Here is a 25687-nt window from a genome sequence, read left to right on the forward strand (position 1 = left end):
GCAGTGTCTTTTGCGTTTTTTTAAATTAACATAATTAAACACAATATCAATAGAAATCTATTTGCTCGTTTATACAAGTTTAACTATGTAAAAAATCATATAATATTAAATAAATGAATCAAACCAAACCACTTTGTTATTTAAGCGATCGCTAACGCTCCACGTTTGATCATTCAACTACTGATTGTCACCGAACTCATTAACGTTAGAACCCAGTTTAACTGCTTTGAGTATTCTTGTACAAATTACAAAAATTCATTTGTTGAAATTTCGATTAACATACATCTCAGCGCGCGCATAATAAAATCAATTCGTTCAATTACTTCTAACAGAAAAATCCTACTTCATAAATAAAATTTCAGGAGAAGAAATTCGAAACGGGTCATTTTGATTCATCTTATACCTCCAGTATTAAACATTTGAAAGTGGTCTGTGTACGTCCAAAGTAGGAAATAACTCAACATTGCTCCCTCTAATATACAATTATTCTCGAATGATTTTGCCAAGAAGTGGGAAAACAATGACACCTTTTGTTAAAAGGTCCGTGCCAGAATGCACGGCACTTAACCCAGAACCACTGACGGGTAATGTTTTACAATTCCTTATCTTCTCTCGAAGATACTACAATAAGTCGTTAGACATAGGTATTTACACTGTTTCGGTAAGCGCCTGAGTTCAAAGTCCATCGAATGAATCAATGAGAGTGTAAAAGTGTTTCCAGCAATAGAGCGTGAGAAGTGTGAAGTGTGTATGAAAGGTCAGCGGTGTAAGAAACGACAGGAAATGGATCGAAAGCGAGAAACGTTCTCACGCAACAATAACATTTCAAGGACTGGTGAAAGCGAGGGTGGTCCGAGCTACGGGAAACTATGACACCATCTAGACGCAATGTCCTTCATCAACGTCGCCGATACCCACGAATGGCTTGAAGATGTTCAAGTTGGAAAGAGAGACGAATACATTGAGGCAAAGGACGCTTTCTCTGGACGACCTTCCTACAGAAGAAAATACAATGATTCCTCAGGATTTCTTTTTTATTTTCCAAGAATCTTTGCAATTTATCCAGTAGAACATTTGGTAAATTAACTTAGCATGATTAGGAGATATATCACGGTGATACCTGTCCTATAGAATGGCATTTTGTGTACCAAACCAAGGGTTTGAATATCAACCCTTTGCACTCGATTTATTTTCAGTGTTGTTGAATGTGAACTTGTATTTATTTATAGGGAAACGAATTAAAGTAATTTACAACGGTAGAATTCAACGTTTTATGTTTATTTTATTTATTATTATTATAATATGAGTTAATTTTTATAATCTTTTAAAGCATGATACTTTTTAAAACAATTCCCAACGTGACGTCGTGTTTTAGAGTAAATTAGTGTTGTCAGCTCTAGCATGACATGCAAATTCTATAACACATTTGTATTGTCATCTCCAGCATGACATACACTTGCAAAGGGTTAACGTTGTACATCACAAGGACGTTTCCTTTTAACTGTACGAAGTTGGTGTATAGAATATATATCTATAGCTAGTGCATTGGGGTGGTTTCTCAATCTTGCACTGTATCGTCTGCAGGAATAGAGTTCGATATGTTTGTGCACAATCGATTCTGCTAAAAACGATTTTCAAGATCTTTTCAGTGGAATCATTCAAATGAACAACGTCGTTTCACTTAAGTGCTATTTTGAATAGTACTATGTAACACTGAAACAATTTGATCGCTCAATCGGGATTCATCAAATTATTCGTTATATCAGAGCAACTGTCATAAGAAAACAGTAACTGGAAAGCAAGGACTGAAAAGGTTCCGAAAACAACTGTTCGAAATTGTTATACATTGATTTCGATTGAAACAGTTATGGAGGACCGAAAAAGAGTCATAATTTTTATTAGGAATATCGGTTCTGAGCTGTATCGGTTCTATACATATACTATGACTGTTATTTTTTAGTTTTGCATTTCGGTTCTATATTTTGGTTGTGCATTTCTTCTAGAACCGAAAGCTGATTGTTATAGAACTGATACAAAATCTTTTACTGTGTGCGCAGTAAAATCAAACAATGAAGTATATACTCGTCAAACGCAGGGCAAATTAAAACAAAACGAAGAAGAATTACATGTTCATCTGAAATATAAATAATTCATCGTTGAAGGAATTAATACCATTTTGCGTTTTAAGATGACGTGTATAGTCGTCGAATGCAATTACATAGCTGGTGATATTGGAAGTACCGCAACCGAAACCGATACAGCTCAGAACCGTCGGTAGGTGTTTGTAGAAAAATGAGATTTCTTGTTTCCGATGCGCAATGTGTTAAGTTAGTTAGGCCAAATTTAGTACAGATAAAAAGAAAATGTTCAATATGATGTCCTTGACAATATACGTATTTTAACTCTTTGCACCCCGAATTTCTGTTGCACCTTTTTCTCGATAACTCTGTATTATTACGATATTTTATTTGAAATGCATTTTAAAAAATAATTAGTTTGTAGAGAACAGTGTAAGCGATTCTTCTTATTAATAATATTGAAAATAACGTAATAATATAATTTACTTGAAAAATATCTTGACAAAGAAGCACACCCGTGAATAAAACTGATGTCGAGTCACGCTCGACATAGGAGCGCAAAGGGTTAAGCTCATTTAACACGTTGACCTAACCTATGAGAATTTAGAGCGTTTCGTATAGCATTATTTACCGTTTCATAATATACTCAAATGGTATTTATTAGAATGAATTAGCAATGATTTGGTATCATAGTTCCCAAGTTACACTATTATTTAGCTACCCGCGTAACTAAACATTTTGTTACGACATCAGTGACCACCTCGGCGGTCAACATGTTTGGCAGTAGAGGGGTGAAACATTTAACCAGTTAACCATGTTTAACGCGTATGCAGGTAATTTTAAAGCTTAAAATGATATTAATTCTTTCAACGATGAGTCATTTATTTTTTTTTTTTTTTAGATAAACGTGTAATTCTTCTTCGTTTTGCTTTAACTTTTCGTTAGAATATATTATAGATGCATTTGAACTGCGCTTAACCAGTATACACTTCATCGTTTAATTTTATTGCGTGCACAATGAAAGATTTTTGGAACTAAATCCCACAGTTAACAGGTTAGATATCCAAACCAATTTCTCTCGGAAAGGCGCCGAATTAATATTTACATTTAATAGAAACTTCACTTAAACATATGAGTTTTTATTTGAATTTATTTTCTATGTTCGTTGTGTAGTTATAAATATTTTGTAAGGCTAGTATTTAAAAAAATGTACATGTACATATATGAAACAAGCTCCAAGAATTCCTTCATCATAGTGAAAAGTAAAAACGAACGTCGTCGTCCAAGTACATTAATATCGAAATGTTATTGCTGTTTTAATTGGAAATGTAAATATATCGCGTAAATACGAACAATCTAAATGATACATTAGGCTGTCATGATTCTGTTAGTCATCTATCATTACGCCTTAACGTATTTTACAAAACTAAATTATAAGTTCCTCATACAAATTTCGCGATACTAATGATTCTTTTGTATTTTCCTTATGTTTTCAAACGTTTGACTACTAGCGGAACATTATAAATAATAGAATAGCTTAATATGGCACCTAATGTTAACAACTGAAGAAATCTTCCAATTTCTTCGTAACATTCATCGTAATTCCGATGATTCAATCATCGAGGTTACACTAGTTCGTATATTTCTCGTTTCCTCTTATTGAAAGGACCGGTGATGGGTCATAAGGTGTTCCGTTCAGGCCGACGTATTTGTTGTTCTTCTGATGGAGAAAGCCACCGGTGTGTGGATCCGTTTTATAATAAATTACTCTTCTGATGCCAAACGGATCGACGTAACCGAAAGAGCCAACGTTAGTTCCGGTAGGCTCTTGTTCTTCTTCGTGGTATTGTCGCTTCAAATAATACTGAAATCCGTTGGCAGTGCTGTGTGTTCCATCGTACGGAGGAAATCGTGCAACATTGCTCCGGGAACCGGACGTTGCCAACTGAAAGTTTTTCCTCAAATTGTTGTAGCCGGCATTGTCTTCGCTATCGGAGCGTTGCAGAGGATTGTAGTGATTGTTCGAAAGCTGAGAATAGTTTCTAAGGTTTCGTAATCCGGATGAAAAGCTTGCTTGATTCGTGCTGTCATAAAGATTATTTGAATTCGTCGAAAATACACGGGGTCGGATCGTTGTACTGTCGTAAAAATCGGAGTTTATATCGTTCTCAAGTATCGGAGCAACGCTATTCGGTTTCCAATGCCTGAAACAGAAATAATTGTCGATTTGTTAACATGTGTTTACTGTATATTAATTTCTGTATACAAGGTTTTTCAGTATGAATTACCACATGACTATTTCCGCTGTTTCTGAAAAAAACATCGTTAACCCTTTCGGTGGAATAGACGAGATACTTCGGTACCACGATGTCTTCGTATAATGCTACAGACGAGATATCTCGTGTCGCTTTATTATTGATATGAAGTATTATATTTCATTTGAAAAGATACAAGTAATATGTCATCGTTAGTAGAAGGTGCTTAACCCTTTGCGCTCCTCTGTCGAGCGTGACTCGACATCAGTTTTATTCACAGGTGTGCTTCTATGTCAAGATATTTTTAAAATAAATTATATTGTTACGTTATTTTCAATATTATTAGTAAGAAGAATTGTTTACACTGTTCTCTACAAACTATCTTTTAAAATGCATTTCAAATAAAATATCGTAATAATACAGAGTTATCGAGAAGAAGGTGCAACAGAAATTGGGGTGCAAAAGGTTAAAGATGATAGACATAAAATATTTTATATTTTACAGAATTAGTGTTTTTGTTGTTTATTTTGTATGGAATACTTGTCTCTCCTGATGCGCAGTGCTGCCACAGCTAGCCAGTTTATACGCGTTGACATTGAACATCGCTGTCGGTATCTTATGTTTCGCGCAACTACATATGTTTTCACTCTCAACTGAAAACGAAATATGTTACGGGACATTTTTCAACGGATTTCGCAAGGCAGACATCTGCTCTATCGCATACTGAAATTAGATTTTCTCAAATGTAATTCTAGCATGTCGATTTTTCTCGGAGATAAGGATATTCCTAGCTTTTTAGAGATCTAGCATATGTATGCATGTATTTTTCTATTTTCGAAGAATATTAACCTGACAACATTGCAATATTTTTTTTTCCTGTACTTATTACAATTACTTTTTTCATATTTCTAGGCTCACTAAACTTCTCAGAAAGTGATAGAAATATTTAAAACGCACGCCAATGTTCAAATCATTTACTCTTTGTTTTATGATCGATAACATTCTTTTGTTTATATCGATCTGTCTGCTCCTCTCTGACCTGTTTAAAAATGAAATTTACCTGTTTAAAATTTTTACTTCTTTTGACGCCATTTGTTAAACAATTATCATCCAATTATAAAAATGAGACCCTTTAATAAAGTTTATGTAAAACATACTTCGTTGTATTAAAGAGTACTAACGAAACTTAAAAATAAAGTTAAATTTATGTTTGGAACAGCCAATATTCTAACGTTTTATTATATGTTCGCCTAAGCGAGAGTTTATACATGTGGCATATAATAATGAAATATTACTTCGCAAGATCATTATTGTTGAATATTTAAATAGATGGTCTGTAATAGAAGCTTTAATCTGTTAACTGTGGAATTTAGTTTCAAAAATCTTCTATTGTGCACCCAATGAAATCAAACAATAAAGTGTATACTGGTCAAACGCAGCTGAAATACACCCATAATATATTCTAACGAAAAATTGAAGCAAAACGAAGAAGTATTACATGTTTATCTGAAGAAATAAATAATATATCGTCGAAAAAACTAGTATCATCTTGACTTTTATTATTAAGTATATTCGTCAAACGCAGTTATCTGGTTAAACCTTTGTAAGAAAAGAATAATTCGTAAGCAACATGTCCGCCGCCACATGACCGCAACCGTGCAAACATTCTTGACGGTCGGGTAGTCGGTTTAAAATATACAGTATGTTTAGTCTTTTAGTGTTTTTATGGAAATACCGCAAGACCGTTCTGAATTTCCATACTTTTAACATTGTACGTCGATTTACTTATTCAAAATAACAATGCAGGAAATAATTAATACTAAATCGAATATTGTGGAAACACTTGCCACTGATCAGAACTCACACGTTTTAAGAGAGTGGATCTTTAAGAAATAGTATTTCTTCTAATTCTTTAAATTCGAATAAAATAGTATCTATTCTTTCTCGTTGTTTAATTGTGAAACAACACTTGAACATCCGCTTTTGATTACTTTTAAGATATGAATTATTTCTTATAAAAGCGATACATCGTATATTTTTAGAACAAAATGACAAAAAAATTATTACGAAAATACTATAAATTCATTTATGACTCAGAACAGGGGTATTAGTACAGTTAATTTTCATGAAAGTCGTTTATGCAATACAGTGTTTACTTACAAGTATTTTAATTTATACGAAATGGGATAAGTTCAATAGGCTTTATTATTGTTACTGAACCGAAACGAAGCGTAAGTTTTTCAATATTATGGCACAGGGATAGATAGTTTATAATAAATGGTTCATATATTAATATAAAGCAATTCAATATAATACCTGAAAGGATTTGGTGGTCGCGTTGGGTTCACAAGAATTCCAGTTTGAGGAGGAGCACGTTTCGTTTCCGCTACTGCATCGTAAATAGGTCTGTCTTTACCCACGTATACCATTTTAGACCTAATTGCAATAAAAGATATTAGTACAAACTTTTATTTAGGATAACATTTATATCATATGCATAAGGGAGTAAGGTAATAGAGCCTCGGATTTGATCTTTTTCGCTATAACGTGAGTTTAGAATAAAAATAAGTCAATATGTATCCCAATATTTATGTAAATTCACATTGTTTAGATAGTAAAGTTCTAATATTTCGTTATTCCTAATGTCTCGAGGAATTAATTTCACGGGGCAAAATGGAACACTTCAGCACAGAGGCAACGGGAGTCGTTTGTTATGTGCTTTATTTATAATTTTAATTGGTTACGTTTCATCATATTAGTGTATAGCAAGTTAGAATCGAAGATGAGATAAAAACTGACCAATTAGATTGCAACAGTGCAGAAAAAGGAGATGGCACAGTTGTTTGTGATTTTTCTTCATGAAATCATATATATTCATATTTTATATATATCAGCTAACAATGAAATATATTTACCTAGCAATTTTGATTTAGTAGAAATAAGGATTTTGTGTTTTTATATGACTTTACACGAGTGTTCCGTTTTTCCCTACTATTTTTGCGATGCAGATGTTTCTAACTATATATTTTTAATAAAAAAATCTTTTATTCCCTTCCAACCAAAAGTCTGCTTAAAACTTTAAACAAGAGAAGGTTTCATGCGTTTATTACTCCAAATACTTTGACATTATGATTAAAAAAACAACGTCCTGTTTTTCCTTACTTTCCCCTACCTAATAACAGTTATGATTCTATTTCTGTTTTCCATAATTGTTTTAAGAATCAAAATCAATAGCATAATTGTTTTCAACGCTTGACTACTAATCTATACATAAATGGAATACATTAGTTTGTTCACTTACCTCAATATACGAAATCCATTACTATCAGCTACGTAATCTTTAAGGCGTAAGTATCCAAGGGGATCTAGCCAGCCCTCTGTGCCAATGACAGTACCATCAACTAATCTCTTTTCCTTTCTGTATTGTCCATTTAATGTTTGGAAACGAAAGTGTCTTTCGGGACCTTCATCTGTCTGAATGTGGTATTGTGTGGGAGCAAAACTCCAGCCGCTGTTATCTGCGCTTCCTGCGTTTAAGCATAATACTGAAACCTAAAAAATCAATAAAAAAGAAATGCTTAAATGTTGTGAAAAAGAATAAAAACGATTATTTTCGGGACAAGATGGAGCGAGTTGTTACGTCTTGTATCAACACGTAAACATAAGACCAATTGCTATTCGTTATTACCGCCGATATAGAAATGTACGCCTCAACAATAGAAACTGTCAATTGTAACAAAATTTCGATCCATCACCTCCAACAAGTTTGAACGTTGAAATTCTTCTTTTTAGGTGTGTTAATTATTTCGAATCATTGCTTCATCTCTAAGTGAATTATACATTTTTTTAACTCTTATAAATTTTCGAACGACGTAACAATTATTCTTTGGGTGAAGTTTTAGAGAAAAAGTTATAAACCGAGAAACATTGAGAAAGGGTCTGTTGATTGTTCATGAATGTAGAACAAAATACGAAGGTATAAATGTTCTCCGGTTAGATTTAATTTAGGCTCTGCTACATTTTTACACCGCATGGAGGCAGATGACATGAACAAGAGCGACCGAAAACTACAAATGCTGTGAGAATTACCCTTGTAATCTAATATTCATATTAGTATCAGTTAGATGGAGTTCTGATTCAGAAGAATTATCTTCTTTACGGTCGACAAGTGCGTCAGGAAGTAAATAATAACGCCACTGACATTAAGATTAATAAACAATGTAATGAAAGTATGTTGTTTATTTTCTCACTTGATCTTAATCTATTTTTATCTTTCGATATGATTTCCATTAAAAAGAACGCATTTATTAACGCTATTTCATACAATTTTCGATGTTTAATGGCAGTGGAATATTCCTACAAGTCATTAATAAAATATCATTATATATTATTTTATATCTAATGATACGTGACAGGAGAAGAATTAATTATACGCATATATTAATAATAGAAAATAGTATTGTATGTTCACCAATACAAAAATATTATAAAAAAACTATTAAATAACGTGATGGAATACCTTTAATACTACGAATAAAGAAGATGGTAATGATGATTACCGAAAAACTTTCTCCGAAAAATTTCCTCCTGTGAAACTGATAGAAAGTTTCCTTGAAGCGATATTCAGTTTTTTAATTATGTAATGTTATATGCATTTGCTATGACTGAAAATACTTTCTAGTTTAATAAAAAATGTATTATTATTATAACAGATGTTTGGTTTACTTGGTCGAATACTCTTTGTCAATGTATGTACACATATATTGGATTGGTAAAAAAATCTTATTGAATTTTTGAATAAAGCTTAAAGAAAAATTTCACTATGGTAAATTAAACTTTATTGAACTATGCGTTGCGTATTTTATTTGAAAACTTTCTATTATCTTTTGTTTACCTATTTATAATATTTATTTATACATTATATTATAGTATAAACGTCATATTAAAAAATGGTACGTCGAGAGTTTGAGCAACCTAACAATAAATCGTTGAAAGAGTAAGTGACTCGTTAAAATGAAACTTCTACCTCTGAAACTATTAAAATTTAAGTGACTTTTTATTTCACGCAGAAACAGCTCAAGTTTATTCGTGATTAGAATTATACCAAAAATTTGCATCTCATTTCGATTAGCGTGTTTAAGTAGGTAGTAGATACTGAGATGGGTAACTAGATTAGTAGATTGCATAGCTTACTGTGAGTGTTAGAAGTATAAATAATATCATGGACTCATGTAATTATTGAATGAATCAGCACTACTATAAATAAGTATCAAATCGAATGCGTGACATAGTAATAATGACAGTCCTCGATGTACTTAATATTCATTGCCAATGTTCAGTTCCTATATGGTATAGTGACCTTCGGTGCATCGGATACACGCTTGGCACATTGAGTTAATGATTTGTATGGCTAACAAAGTTTCAATGTTTACTCTAACGATTTACCATCTATCTGCAATACTATCACGAATGTTGCTGCATCACAAATAAAAATTATTATGAAGTACTGTACATAGAAAGAAGATTTTTAATAGTAAATTATTTTTCTGGAAAATTATTATGTTACAACAGTTATACACTCAGAGAAAAATCAAAAGTTTTCATTTAATAGTTATTAACAACAAAATTCTTAAAGTTTACTTAAATTTAATTGACCTGACGTCTCTAAGTGGTATTCCTCCTTAATACAAGAAAGTAAAGCGTAATGGCACCTTTAATTATATTAAAGCTGGTTCGTTTTACCTTGACCTATATATATGTGTATATGTATGGTTGATATGTGTTTGCTAGCAAAAGTGTTTCTTCGAAATGATGCATCTTTGTTTGTGAATACTCTGATAAAATTATGTGTGATAACGCATATTCTTACTAGTAAACTTTTCAATTTTATTGCTTATGAATACATTTAATTCTTGAATCAGTGTGTTCATACATTGGTAAGTAAATGTATGCATTTACCGAATTAACATATGTACAATTAGTGTAGTATATATCATACATTATAGCATGTGATCCTGTTTCTCATTAACATTGACACTGATACAAGCTCTAATACCGCATTTAAATAAAGTTCTTAATACATTGCTACACCTCTGCTAACTGCTACGTTATTGTATCTACTTCTTTTTATGGAAGGTATTAACGTTTATTCACTCTCTATATGAATTGTCCTCAAATTTAGTTTTCTTTGTGAATTATTCTTTGACTAACTGTTGTAAATTATTATATACGTTATAATATAAATATATATTAAATCCATCAATATCCTATAATATTATGTTTGATATTTTATTATTTATTTATTGTTACTTTGAATATTTATGTTGATTTTATTATCTGCATTTAATAAGTGATATATTTACATTTGATAGTAATATTATAGTATGCAGAAAATTAAAGGATGAAATGAACATTAAAAATATCCGATCTATTAGATTTGAAAAATTCTAAATAATGTGTATACGTGTTTTAGTTAATGACAATAAAAATTTTATGGTTTCCTCGATGAGGAAATGGATAAACGGAATTGTTTTTAATTAATTTCAAATTCTATGCTGACAGTGACCCCAAACTTGCTTTCCATACAACAATGGAACTATTGCATAACTAATTTAAAAATAATAGAAACACTAGCACAATGTAATCGTTCGCATATCAAAGAAACTGGAAGAAGGTACATTGCTTAAGAGTACAAGTTAGACAAAGTTACGAACACTAGAGCATTAAAAACATTACAAACAGAACATTTTATGAAAGTTTAGTTAAACTGATTTCTTTATTCTGAAATATTACTGTAACCAGTCGTGGTTATTTGAAAAATTCTTAAAATACTAATTAATTTCCTTTTTATTATCTGCCGTAATACATAATTAACAACTTTCACTGTACAATAGTATTACATTGTTATTTTTAAACGTGTTTAATTTACTTTTTAGAAATAAAATTTTCAGTTCACAATCATTCTCTATTGAATAAAAATACATCAACGCATCTTCTTATAAATAAAAATCATTCGAGTGCAAAGATGTACGATTTTAAGTGGTATTTAATATATATAAACAATTTCGGCATATACATATAGAGAGAAATATGTCGAAATTATATATATATATAGAACTTGTTTCTTATAATTAAGTAGGCACATAGCTTGCTTTTTGTGTCAACTCTGAAAGGTATTAGATTCTAACCGCGACTGATTTGAAGATTATCCAGCATTTCTTCAATGTAGGAATGTGGTATTGTGTAGGATGTGTGTCCGATGATTACACACCAGTGTTTTGTTATTAGTGATCTAATGGCAACTTTGTAACTACCTATTGTTATATCCTGGAGCTTTTCAGTTAATTTTTCCATGACTTCTTTGTTATTAAGGAATAAAACACATGCTATTATTTGAAATGTGTGAACAAATTTAAATGTCTTTTAGTTCTATTAAGGTTTCCTACAACATAATTGCGAAACTTTCTTGCTCTCAGTAGCGCTTGTTATAAAATACACACACGTTTCAGTACAAATCCACGAGTTAGTGATACTATGGTAATGCTAAGTTATCGTAAATTCCTCGGAATTGTATAATCGAAACGGTATAACTGTTAAAATAGTTAAATTGCGTTTTTTAATCCGTATAACGATATTAAACGAATCATGTAGCGTCTCATTAAAAAAGGCAAAGACTACTTTGAAGTCCTCAAAAGTTACCTTTGGTAATTTCATTACCAAAAGCTAGCGCAATAAATATCAAAAGTAGCCTTCCCAAATACTGTAAATTTGTCTGCAAAAGTTTGTTTTTAACGTTAAAACTAACGAAAATATTTAGATGTAGGTACCCATATTTGGGTGAAACAACCTGTATATTCCATGAAAATCAACTAATTTTCTCCTTACTAATTTTCTCATATCATTAGCAGCAACGGAGATATTTTCGGTTCTAGTCTTTATATTTCACACTATGCAAACTGCTTTTACACCTCTGAAAATAATGAAGGCATTGAAGCTGATCATAATGATTGCACCATCCTGTATACTTCTGGCACAACAAAACGACTGCTGAGAATATGCATAGAGAAGCGGTTTAGCACGTGGTGCGATCTGTAGCAGGTATAGGGTGTGGAATAATCACAAGCCAATGTATACGAATAAATGAACATACCACTTACACGTGCACACTCTTACGTACATGCCGCACTGTACCATTGGCCACGGCACTTTAGTAGGAATGCATCTTCCCTTAGAATTGGAACGAAAAATAGTAGAGCGAGCTACATACATAGTTTATTGATGATACCATAGTGTGGCAATTCTTGAAGTGGTAAATACTCCCATTGTGACTTTGTTTAAATGCAAAATGACGCATAACAAAGACTAATTGCCATGCCTCTACACGTATTTGAAATTACTGTTAATGAGTATAAGAATAAGAGTAGAGTAAGAATAATAATAATTTTATTTCTATGCAGAACATTTTTTAAATAAATTTTCTCTTATTCAATTTCTAATGAACACATTATTGATAACATTTTTAAGCGGAATGAGATTATAACGTATGCTGCAGTTATTTTAAGGAATAAAAAATTAAAACAATTTCCTTTGAGCTAGCTGTATGTGACATTATATTATAATTATGTAGATACTTGTTTGTAAAATATAATTTATACAAATATCAACGTAACAGAAACCATAAAATTATTTTTATTTACCAAATTTTGTATTTCATTGAATTTTACATACTGGAGAATAATATGCAAGTACATCAAATTTATGGTTTATTTAAATTAGTAATACCTGATTCATTACATTCTTCCTATTTCGAAATACTTATACGTTCACAAAAATGAAAAATCGTTTTTTGGTATTCTGCGAACGTGTTTCTATGAAAGTTTTTTGTTCTCCTTGTGTTTCAAGCGATTACTAAAACAATCATCATTAAAAGGAGAAATGGAAAAGGAAAATACGTTTCATCCAACCTAATAAATTTCTTGTTATCTTTAATTAGAAATTTTCAACTATCCAATTCTCCGTTTCTCTATCATTATTATCCTCTGTAATATTACTTTTATGTTCATTTCATCCAAGTAGATATCGCCACGGATGCTTTACCTTTCTGTAATATTCTGCAAAAAGTGTATAACTTTTTGTAAGATTTTTATGCAACTGCTTATCCTCGAAATAATTGAAGCTGGAACCTTAGAATGTATAGTATTTCTAGTCGTCGGAGTTCCTTTTAATTAAAACTTCGCGGATTAAGGTCACTGCATCGTATGTTTCAGTACACGGAGATTTCATTCGTACGTGTTTGTGTTCGTGATCGTTATTATGAAAATCTACCATTATAATACTACGAACGAGTGTCTTCTATTACAGGAGAGAGCATGATAATGACTTATATTCTAGAGATGAATTTAAATGGCGAGAGGAAAATACTCTCATACAATTCTTTCACCCGTTTTTCACGCATCATGAACACCTACACTGAATCTTTTTCAAACCTGAAGTGAGTACAGTGGCCCTGAGATTTTAATGCTTCTCGAATATTAATTATTTCAATATACAACAGTGTATTACTGTGTATATATTATTATTTTTGGTAGTATTGTACATATTATTATTAGTGTATTATTGCATATATTGTGTATTATTATTGATATTTAATCTTCAAATAATTATGAGATTAATATTTCATTTCTAGCACTACTTATACGTAAGAATAAGAAAATTTTCTTAATGCATGTGTCGAAATCCATAACTACTTTTACACTGTAATTATACTAAAAAATTAATTGTATACTGTGTAATTAGAAATTGTATAAAAAAATGTTTTATTACGTGTAAAAAAGGTTAAAAATAATATAGCATTTGAGAAATATATATTCAATAGTGGATAGAACGAATTATATATATATATATATATATATCTGATAGTTTTCATTACGGAAAATGTAAATTATAGGAAGTGTACTGGAATAACTTATAAAGTTGTAACTTTATACATTAAATTGATTTGTAATTTATATGGAGACTTAAGTATATTTTTATCGTTAGTTTCAAAGGTTATAGATCTTTATTGAGAATGATACTTTAGTATTTACAGAAAAAATAATTTCAAACGTTATTGCGTACACGAAATGCTACTAAAATTTAAATTAATAAATCATCGCTTCTTATAAATTTTGCTGTAATTATGTTCTCATTGTGTCTTAGTTATAATAAAAAATGTACACTAATTCTAAAAATTCTAGTTAAAAATAGTTGTGTCAAGAACACAGCAATCAGAAAGCCGACGTACCATCGAATAACAGAATGTTAAATGAATACATTAAACCTTTTTATTCCAAACAAAAAAAAATAATAGTTAAAGTCGCCAGCAGAATAATTTCAATTAATTTGTTTAAATATATTTACAAAATGAGTCGTTGTATGTGGTATAGTTGTGAACTTTTATAAGTTGAACAGAATTTAATGAGTAAACTCATCATTACTAAAATATTGACTGAAATAGAATACATTAAATATTCGAATTCGTACGTATACAATAAATAACGTTACCCGAATAGGTGTAAAATGTAATTAACAAAACCTACCGTTAAAAAATTCAAGCTAATCAGCGTCCACAGGAACATAGTCGTTACAGTATCGATTGAAATGTATTAGAACTATATCATCATTCTTCTTTCTTTCTTTGCTTCCTTATCACTGTCTAAGACGATGTTTCCGAAAAAAATAAAACACATGTCGGTGAATATTGGAATATCAGAATGCGCCTTATTTAAATTAGAGCGATTAAATTAATTTCCACGAAGCTATTAAAACACTTCATACTTGAATGCTCATTGCCGCATGAAAGTTTCTATCATCTTTCACTACTTACATTTTTATCAGTCCATTATAAATAAATAGATATTCTATGAAAACTATTATTCCGTTCTAAAAATAAAGTATCTCCACTGTGGTTAATTCCAATTAAAAGTAAACCTTACATTCACATTATTAGTAATAATGTCTTCATTTCATTTTCTACGGAATTAATAGCATTACAATCACGACTTTCACTTTGAATTACAATTAAGCATCGTTTTATTGTTATGAAATAATAATCTTTTCAATCAAACATTGGTTCATTTAGGAAACACATTATTTATTTCGAAGTCACTGCATCTTTCAAATTGTCCAGCGGCGATGTTACAGATTGATAAAGAATTGTTTCAAATATATGTTAAACGTATAAGATTAGTAGAATTTCTCCAGTTCGATGTGAAATCGATTGTGCTCAATATTATTCATGTATAGAAATTTTGATAAGGATAAAAACTAGGAAAGAAAGAAGACTGCGGTACCACAGTGTATAACCAGCTCGAGTATCAGCGAAGCGAACGCAAACGACGCGGTGCGGGAACTGAGTCTCGGTGGATGCTTTGTGTTTTCAGAGTATCGTCAACCATTCTATAGATCTGAGCTCCTTCCTCGCAGATGTATCCCTACCTCGTTAAGGTGCCTGCACCGTTTTTCCTGTCCAGTAAAACCACACCTATGTCTACCATTACAGATGATCACTCTACATTTAAGGTTGCCTCAAAGAAGCTTATAGTTATGCATGCCTATAGTGCTCAATCTTTAATCACTATTACCTTCCTGCATCACAATGACCGAGCCTATATATATATATATATATATATATATATATATTGCAGGACTGGCACGGCATAAAATGAGTCACCGTCCGATAGTTTAACACTAAAACTACTGGACGGGTTAAACTGATCCATTTCAGAATTTGTATTTCCCAAGTATTTCAATGAAGATAGCGTTTTCGTGAAACATTTTTCATTTAATTTCTGTATCTGTGCAGATACAGGACTAGGAGATCCTTCGAATCTCGAGAAACCTATTGCTTTAATTTTTAGAAAACATTCGAAATAAGTCACTCTACTTGCTTTAGTGTTAACATTAAAACTACTTTTTGCAATTATAAAAAAGATAACAGATGTTTCTCTAAGAAATTATTAGAGATTGACGCAGTAATGTGCAAACTGAATTGAAAGTCAATTAAAGTCTGAATAGATGCACTCCTCGAGTTTCCATAGAGGAATTTCAAAAAGTCAATATAACTGCTTGGTACCTTTAGTGTAAATGGGATAGTTTACATCATACTCAAATTTATTGCTTCATGATTGCGACACCTTAACTAGCATATCAGTCATATGTGGGTGACAAAGTATTTGTCCGTTAGGAGCCATAAATGTTGCAGTCAAATTATACATCTTTTATGGCAAAATGTAGAAAGATTGTTATAGTGAAAACAAGTGAATTTTAATACTTAAGAATGCTACAAATTGTACTATATTAAATTTGAAGTTATAATTATGATTAGTTTCAGTGCATCAATTTTGAAACCAATCACAACAACAATAGTATTAGTTTTTATTAGAATGCGGAAGTTTATAGAAACTTATTATTTCCGAGCAAGCTTCAGTAAATTAAATGGAATGGAATACTCTTTCTTAATCAGTTGTTTCTATAAATTAGAAGTAAACTGGATTCGTAATTGAATAAAAAGGTCTTGAAAAAGCGTAATGTGTTATAAATAAATAAAGTTCTGTATCCCAGTTATTATTGTTTACTAAATAATTATTATGAACTAATTACTTAATTAACAGTTTCATAATCCCGCAAATTATGTATGGACTAGATAATACTTTCTCCAAGTTTATAAATTCATTTTCATTCGAATTTTAGATAGAGTTAAATTTTATTAGAATTTATGATATTACAGATTGATAATTACGAAGAATATTGTTTTTCCTGTTCCTCTTCCAATGTACAAATTATATCATATGACTGGGAGTTTTGTGTATTCTGGTTTGTCGATTGAAGTGTTCACCAAGAAATTTCAAACAGAATTAACGTAGCCAATATTATGTTGATTCTATCGTACCTTTTGTTAACAATTTTTTTAATTCTACTAAAAATTACAACTATATTCCTCAACTGTGTGTTAATCTCTCAATAATTGTGTTTATAACTCATAATAGGTTTAATTGTATTGAAGATCTTTACAAACTAACAAATTGCTTTCTTTTGTTTTCTTTCTTTTTCCTCTATATGCAATAAAGTGTTGATTATAATATTTTGTATTTTATATCATAACCGTTGTGCTTGTCACGATTTTTTTCACAAATAAAATTATCAATTAATTTATTGTTATCCCCAATTTTAATTAATTTTTAGTAATAAAATTATTATTAAAGGTATTCAATGAAATTCCATAATTAATTTGATGAAAAATTTCGGGTTATATTTTGATAAAAATATGTAGTTACCATATGATTAGTTACATCAACTCTACGCGCGGAAATCAACTGTCAATCTGGTTTAATCGATTAAATCAACTCTAATTTAATGCAATTTTACTTTATTTACAGAAAGTATACTTTAACTATGTATCTAAAAATAATTTTTTTTTAATTATTATTATTATTTTTAAAAATTTTTATATTCTATATTAAAAAACCTTCCTTTATAAACGATTACTTGCTATACATTAATTTTAATTTTAAATTGTTACTTTAATATTTTTTTTGTTATTATGTATACAGGTTTCAATAATATTACGGATTAACTGAGAAAACCCTTGATTATATACGTATTCTTTACAATGGACGCAATGGCTTAGTGTTTCGATTTATTTTCTGTAAAAAATGCATACTTGAATGTAATATCAGAAAAAAGTAATGAATAATAGAAATACGAGATTCTTGCATGTTATACGTGGGTCATTGTACTTATACATATTTTTTGGAACGAACAAGAAACAGGCATATACAAGAATGCTATAAAAACGAAAAAGAAACCATTCAAAATGTATTAATTCCGATTATTCAAGCCAGTAGACTTGTAAAAAATACAAAATTTATTAATGTAAATATATGTTTCACAACGTGAAAAGATAAACGGTGGTTAATAATCAATAACTTCCAAATAACAATTTTCATGAGTACAGTTTATGATTCCTTTTTAAAATTATAATTTCAAAAGAATAAATTTATTTTCATATTTCTATGAAATGTTCATATTTCCGTATTTTAGTTTTTCTATTGCCTCTCAAATTCCATGTATGATACTTTTGTTTAATACAGCAATAAAAACGAAGGAGTGAATTTGCAGGTGCAACTAAAAATGTATATACACCAACTAAAAACACATGACTGTTTCGTTTTTCAAGATATTTAAAAAGTCACTGATAAGGTACCATTAAAACAGCGTGACATTTGTATAAAAATTATGTCAATGGAAGTGCTAACCCCTTTTAATTACTTCGCGATACATCAGCCGTTAAATATACATCACTAAGCCGAAATAGACACGATCACACGGTGTTAGGAACGCTGACGTTATAATACAAGAATTTCTGTTCGTTCCATTCGAAAACTTCCGAACGATGAAAGTTGACAAGTATTATCAGAATCACATATAAGAAAGCCCAATTTATTCTCTTACAGCGATCTGTCGGTCGAGTTTCACGATCATATTTTCTCCTTGGTTTACATCGCTTTCACTTTTACGAGCCGAGAATACCGTACACTCTGAATGAATGCGATCGTGTGCGTTACCTTTATGTATTCAACGCAAGGCCCCTAACAATGAAACTGTAACACTCGCACTATCGAATGATTTTGTGATTACTTAATTTTTCAGCCAACTTCTTGCATCGCAATGATGTTTCGACAATTAATTAATTTTATGAAAAAGAAGCAGTATATTATTTAATACATTATTTAAATACGCGTGTGTTCAATTATCACAAATATTTTACAGTTAATCGTACAACGCAAATTAACAATTTAAATAATTTGCAAATTCAAATTCGCTCAGTAATACCGCTCAGTATTAATATTAGAAGAGTGCTATTCTTATTGTAAATTGAATATTAAGATTTAAATAATTTACAAATTCAAATCTTAATATTCAATTTATAATAAAAATGACGCTCTTTTAATATTATTACTGAGCGATAGATTTTACGTAAACGAACGCCATTTAAATGGGTCACGATTAACGTATGTTGTATGTACGTGTGCCCATGAAGGCTTTCATTGTGGATAAGCAGACCCATATTTATATTTACATGAATTCTCTTTCTTTTAAGTAAACTGCAGAGTCGTCTCTACAAAAATCCATACACGTATTATCTTTTCGAAATAACAGAAAAATAATAGCAGAAAATATAGTGACATCAACGTTTACACATTTTCATTAGAAAACATAGTTATTTCTAACAGGTATCCTTCTAAATATTATATTCAATTGTTTCTTATATTTGTAAGTTGACGAATCTGGTTGCATTCGGCTTTCATCTTCGTACATTATCAGCACACAATTTTGTTGTTTTTGTGAAAGAGCTGTAAATTTCTGTAAGTATCATCTTGTTTCATGTTAATAAAAATCTATTATTGTGTTTTTCTTTAGAAGCTATGTGTGTGTTTACATATTTTTGTTTACTTGATCCAAGCGCGGTAGATGTATGCGGGGAAATATTCAGAACATAGTTAACTTTTTTATTTGTAATTTTTATTTACGTAGTTATATAGTTTGAACGTACTTGAAACAATTTTTGTTTAAGCAATTCCTTTCCTTCTATCTAATTCTTCGGCAATATCTTGTTACTTTGATTCAGCTCTTCAATTTTTGAGAGGTAAATAGAAATGAATACTTAATATTAGAAACAGTAAATAATAAAATACGAAAGGACTACTCGAAAACTTTTCAATTCCTTCTAAAATGAAGATGTACTCTGTCATTAATATTGCTTCTTATCTTGTACCTTCTCATTCATAGAGTATTTGCGAAACGAACAATGAGTAATGCTGAGAAAAATTCTCATGGTTTATTGGGAAGAAACAACTGCCAGGAAACAGATACGATCAAAATATTGTAATTTCTGTCAACGAACTTCCACGTGGCCTGATATTACATGCATTTGCTACTTTATCACATTAATCACCATCTCAATTGTTTTATTGTTTATTTTACCAGTGGTATTTAATAACGTTGCAAACTAAATGTCAATGTTACCAGGAATATCGTTAATACTAAATAAAATAACTTGAGATGAAGACACAATGTACATAAATATGAAAAATAATGTATTGTTCTTAGTACAAATACAATTTTAATAGTTGTGTTACGTTATTTAGAAAATGAAGGATTTTTCCATCACAGAACTAATTGTTTGCATTATAACTATGATCATAATTACTTATAATTATATTATTTTTATATAATATAATTTGCATTATATTATATTATTATTTAAATGGTGTTGGTCGTATAAAACAAATTATTTTCGTTTTAAAGTAAAACTTTTAAAGATTCCTTAAAGGACTCGCAAAATATTTTTATCTACAACTGACTTCATTGCTCCTGCATCTGGATAAATGTAGAATTCTACTATTATTCAAGACCAATAATGCGAGGTATCCTTTGTTTGTTATTGTAATTGTAGAGATTACCTTTTTAATTTTGCTGTCATAATTTGGCAATGGTAAACAACAAAAATTCATGAATCAGGCGTATACTGCATAACTGTTCTCTTTAAAACTTTGAAATGATCCCGTACGAATAATCTTATTTTTTCCTAACCACTTATTGTTAGTTTGGAATTTAATGGACAATTATGAGCTACATGGGTCTATTTATGCAATCCGCCGACAATATTTTGCAAATCATCGTATCAATTTCCAATAAAAATAAAAGATCGAATTGAAGTCATGAAAAAATGAAATTCTGTTTAAAGGTGCATAACTTTGCAATACGCAAATATTAAAAAAAGGTATTGTACGGTTTAACTTATAATACTATGATTTTTCGAAAGAATATGAAAAGATTTACCAGCCCTTAAAAAAATTGTAATTATCTTGTGGCTACAATTTGCGAGATTTTTTAGTAGGTTATGTCAGTGGTAAATAAAGTACAGCATTTTTTCCAAAAATAAAAGTGTAAATGATGTATAAAATGAATTATGAACAAATCACAAAATATACATATTAAAAAGAACAATTCTTTCAATAGTGAAAAACACTAACGCAGACGGCAATATGGACGATTAAAGGAACAAAGATTATTTTATCGTCTTAAAACTTGGAATTGAACTGACCATGAATGGCATTTGGAGTGTCTAATATCTATAGGTAAGTAGAAGATTTTTTTAGTGGTAATCTCAAGTAGTCTGACTTCTACGTTTTAGAGAAACTAAACAATGAAATTTTCAACAGAACCATAAATGATCCATATTGCCGGCCGAAGGTAAATTAAGAACAATCTTTAGTGTAATAATAATTATATTTTGTTTCTGCACTAATTTAATACAATAAGGTAACATTACATTGTGTGAAATAAACAAATTACGAACCAAAAATATGCAATTAACTTACAAGATAAGGTATCGAACCGGGAAATTCAAGAAATTACGAAACTTTGTGTGTAAGTAGAGCAAGACAATCCTAACACATTGCAATTTTTTTCTATACCAAATTTCACTTTAAAGGGCTGAAACAATCCCTTGAAAAAAATACAAATTTTTCTTTTCCGTGAATTACCTTGAAAACGATAAAAGATAACGAAACAAAGTTTCAACAAAAAATACATTGTTCTTCTAGGTTTACAAAATTTCAAAATAAAATTGTCATAATCCAAAATTTACGTTTATAAAATTGCAAAATACAATTTTCGTAATTCAAAGTTCAAGCCAAAAATTAAAAAAAATTTTATTTTGCAATTTTATAGACGTGAAAGAACGATGTATTTTAGATTAAATTATGATAATTTAAATTAATTTAAATGCGTTTTTAAGTGTGAATTATTACGTTTCTCGAACGCAAGCTTCATGTAAATTTTATTGTAATATTGACACTAAAATTAGCATTTACACTTGTGCAAAACTTAAGGAAAAGATTTAAAACAATGTGGTTTTAGGTTATTTTGTTATATTGTATCATGTATAAACCAGAATTCTTCATGTAATGTTGCTATCTTGTGAAAATGCAAAATACATTCGTTTAAAAAATAATAAATGTAGGTATGTGTATAGAGAAACTTACGATATGCTGATACTCAGATAATTAATCTTTTAAATGTTATCAATTCGTCCTTTACCTTATACGGGAAAATATATTTACCTATAACTCGTAATCCATTATTACTTACAGCGACTATAATTCTTCTCATATTGCAATAATGAAATTAATTCACGACAAAACGTTTCAGTGAAGTATCTTTTATTTTATTATTTCTAAGGATAACATGTTAATACTGCATTTAGTACTGTAAATAATAATTATATTTGATATTTTAAAAGCGAGAAACAGTAATAAATTCTAAATTTATTAAATATACACTAAACTAAAAAATGATTAATGCGTAGCTTCGTAGCGTTACGGCATTCATCATTGAATAGCTTTCTTTTTTGCATTGATAATCAGTGACATGTTTTCAACCTACTTCTATTCATTTCGATTTCAAATATAAACTATATTTCAATTAAGTAAATAGTATAAGTAAATAAATATTATAATAGTATAAGTAAATAAATATCACATGTAACTGTTTTTATTAGAGCATTCGACCAAGAAATGTAAGATCCGGGTTTGACATCCGATTCAGAAAGTACATTTCTTAATCTTAACAAAAATGTGTATTTAATCAATAGCAAAAAATATGTATCAATAATGTCGTGCAGTTATTCAAGAAATAAAACACTAGGAACTGTTCAAGTATACAGCACAAAATGAAGTTATTATTTACAGTAATAATTCTGAATACTAATTCTGACATTTCATACCAGAAAAAAGAAATGGATAAGAGTTTCCCCTAATATTGTTATGGCAGAAAAATTAAAATGAAAATTACAATCGAATTACGAATCTAAAGTAAACATGAATTAACGTAAAATAAAAATTATATTTAAATAAATCGAAATCATCAGTAACAATAATTCTATATTTATAACGAAATTAACACCTTCTAACCAGACCACATATAAAAACTGTATAAACTTTACTCAAAGTAAGCAGAGCTGCCTATAATTTTTAACTTCGAAATGTGAATGTAATGAATCGACAGTACAGTAATGAAGAAACTTACCACAAGACACAATGCCAGTTGTCTCATCCGCATCTTTAGCGGATGAAATTGACAAATAATCTTGACGAGATAAATTACTCCTTATCTCGAATGGATTCACAGGGATTCAGAGTCGAATCCTTTCACGTCTAATAACACCCGATGACTGATCCAACAGCGACCAAGTCGAAGTCGAATCATACTCAAAGGCCTACGTGAACAAGGCAAGCAGTCCGTACTTGGCAGAGTAGGCCGGACTTACGCCTTCGCAATTTTCCTTTACGGATTATGATATGGTTGTCTATTTAAGGTACGCCAGATCTGGACATAAATTGTATAAAATACAGAATTAAAAACAATATTTCACATACTTCGTTATCTGTATCTTCTTATTAATCTTGAACGTTTAACACAATTTTGCAATGAGAAAGTAAATTATTTCCAAATCATTTTTATTTTACGTATTCATTATAGGAAGAGATGGTAATATTTACATACTACTTTTTATTCATGAGAAAATAAATAATTTGAAACGTACCTGCCCACGTAGAACACCTGTAGCGTTGCACAATTATGTGTTATTTGTTTTCAAATTATTTTTTATTGTATATTCGTCTTTAGGATACAAAACAGAAATGAGTACAACTTTTTGGTTTAACGAATATGACAATATTAAACAAATATATAAAATTTTACTCTTTATTGTTAGATACTTGCGATTAACCAAAAGTGTACGTATAAAAATATCCGTTCCCGGAACGTATAAATGAACATTTGTATACCTCGAATTGTATAAATAAGAAGGGGAAACTAAATTTAAATAAAATTCATATTTTAGAGGCAATGTTTTTAGTTTGATAACCACTGTCGGCAAAACATGAGCTCAATTCTGACATATTTGGCGCTGAACCCAAAGTTCTTCAGGTTACGACGCCTGGATGAAAAAAAACTTGTTTTATGTTTTATATACCACCAACGTCATTTCCGAAATGACGCAATAACCTTCAACAAAAGAAAAAAGATTTTCAGATATCTGTTTCTGTCCTACTGAATTTTACTCAGTAGACAATAGATAATTTTTATATTTTACAATAAGGATAATTAAATCGTCTTTTGTATCGTACTTTATGAAGAACTTTGATTCCTGTAAATTCAAAAAGCAGCTGTAACGACCGCAAACAGTTTATCATGCAGACGTTACGTCTCTGAAATGAACGATAATGAAAGCTAATAATTCTAACTTAATTGTGTGTAAATGTCAAACATAATGTCGCAGATGTGAGATAATAGATACTGTCTAAATCCCTCGTAAACCTAGTGTCGGATTATTTAAGTGGGTAATATACTTGGAACAGAATTCTATTTAATAAATACGAATAACAATGTTTAACACTAAAACTACCGGACGGGTCAAAACTACCTATTCCTGATTTCTTTATCATAGAACTCTCATTGCGAAACCATCTAGAAAAATATTCACATACTTTGTGATATTTTCAATCGCGTTTATGTACTTTGAAATCATTCGACGAGTGTAAACAAAGTAAACCAAAAACAAATCGTGATGTCGGTAAGAAAAAGTACTTTTCATTGGCGCCAGAATGGTGCATATATAGAAAGTTGAGCATCAAAACCATGATAAAAAAGTAGAAGTTCCTTTTCATTTATTTACCCAAAAAAATTGATATTACGTAGACAGACATTCAATTAAACGATCAAAACGCAGTGTCACAAATAAAGAACTTCCACAATGTACAAATAAAAAACTTCACTTTGTTTGTTCAATCAAATGTATTTTCTTTTGTATACAAGATGTTCTGAAATATGAGACCATCTGAGCATTATATTTTTCACTCAAATACAAATCGAAATATTCTTATTGTTGTGCGAATTAAGACTTCACTTTGGAAATATAGGTAACATTTCTATAACACGGTCGTTAGGTCTCTACAAAAATGTCATATTATACAAAGCAACTAGTACAGGAAGCAAACATAAGTTCCAGAAATTAAAAAAAGAAAAGAAAATTAATATAAAAGAAATATGTTTATTAAAACAGTATTTGAGCAATAGAACTAGATATTATTCCTCAGTTCTCGATATTAATTTTTGTATTTTGTATTATCTTAGTGCTAATTTTTAAAAATTGGACATCTAATTCCCGGGGTGTTCTGTTTAAACCCCACTTAGCTGAATGTACGGTCACGTATACTATATAGGTATTTACGCACGGTACAGTCAAAA

General features: G+C 30.1%; 1 protein-coding gene across 5 annotated transcripts; it reads right to left on the bottom strand.

Moving 5' to 3' along the window:
- Window positions 1–3201: 3201 nt before the first annotated feature.
- LOC116430741 (uncharacterized) lies at window positions 3202–23613 on the bottom strand. Of its 5 annotated transcripts, none has more exons than XM_031985555.2 (6): window positions 15664–15755; window positions 15198–15253; window positions 14911–15022; window positions 7635–7885; window positions 6650–6769; window positions 3202–4282 (listed from the first exon to the last, which is right to left on the bottom strand). In XM_031985555.2, the coding sequence occupies exons 3-6, from the start codon at window positions 14947–14949 to the stop codon at window positions 3709–3711; spliced, it is 984 nt and encodes a 327-aa protein (XP_031841415.1). In that variant the 5' UTR covers window positions 14950–15022; window positions 15198–15253; window positions 15664–15755; the 3' UTR covers window positions 3202–3708. The 5 variants fall into 5 exon arrangements, with proteins under 5 accessions (XP_031841415.1, XP_031841331.1, XP_031841169.1 ...); XM_031985471.2 differs by having other exon boundaries at window positions 14911–15026; window positions 15664–15707; XM_031985309.2 differs by lacking the exon at window positions 15198–15253 and having other exon boundaries at window positions 14911–15026; window positions 15664–15760.
- Window positions 23614–25687: the final 2074 nt, after the last annotated feature.

Source organism: Nomia melanderi, chromosome 1, assembly GCF_051020985.1.
Source record: "Nomia melanderi isolate GNS246 chromosome 1, iyNomMela1, whole genome shotgun sequence".
NCBI lineage: Eukaryota > Metazoa > Arthropoda > Insecta > Hymenoptera > Halictidae > Nomia > Nomia melanderi.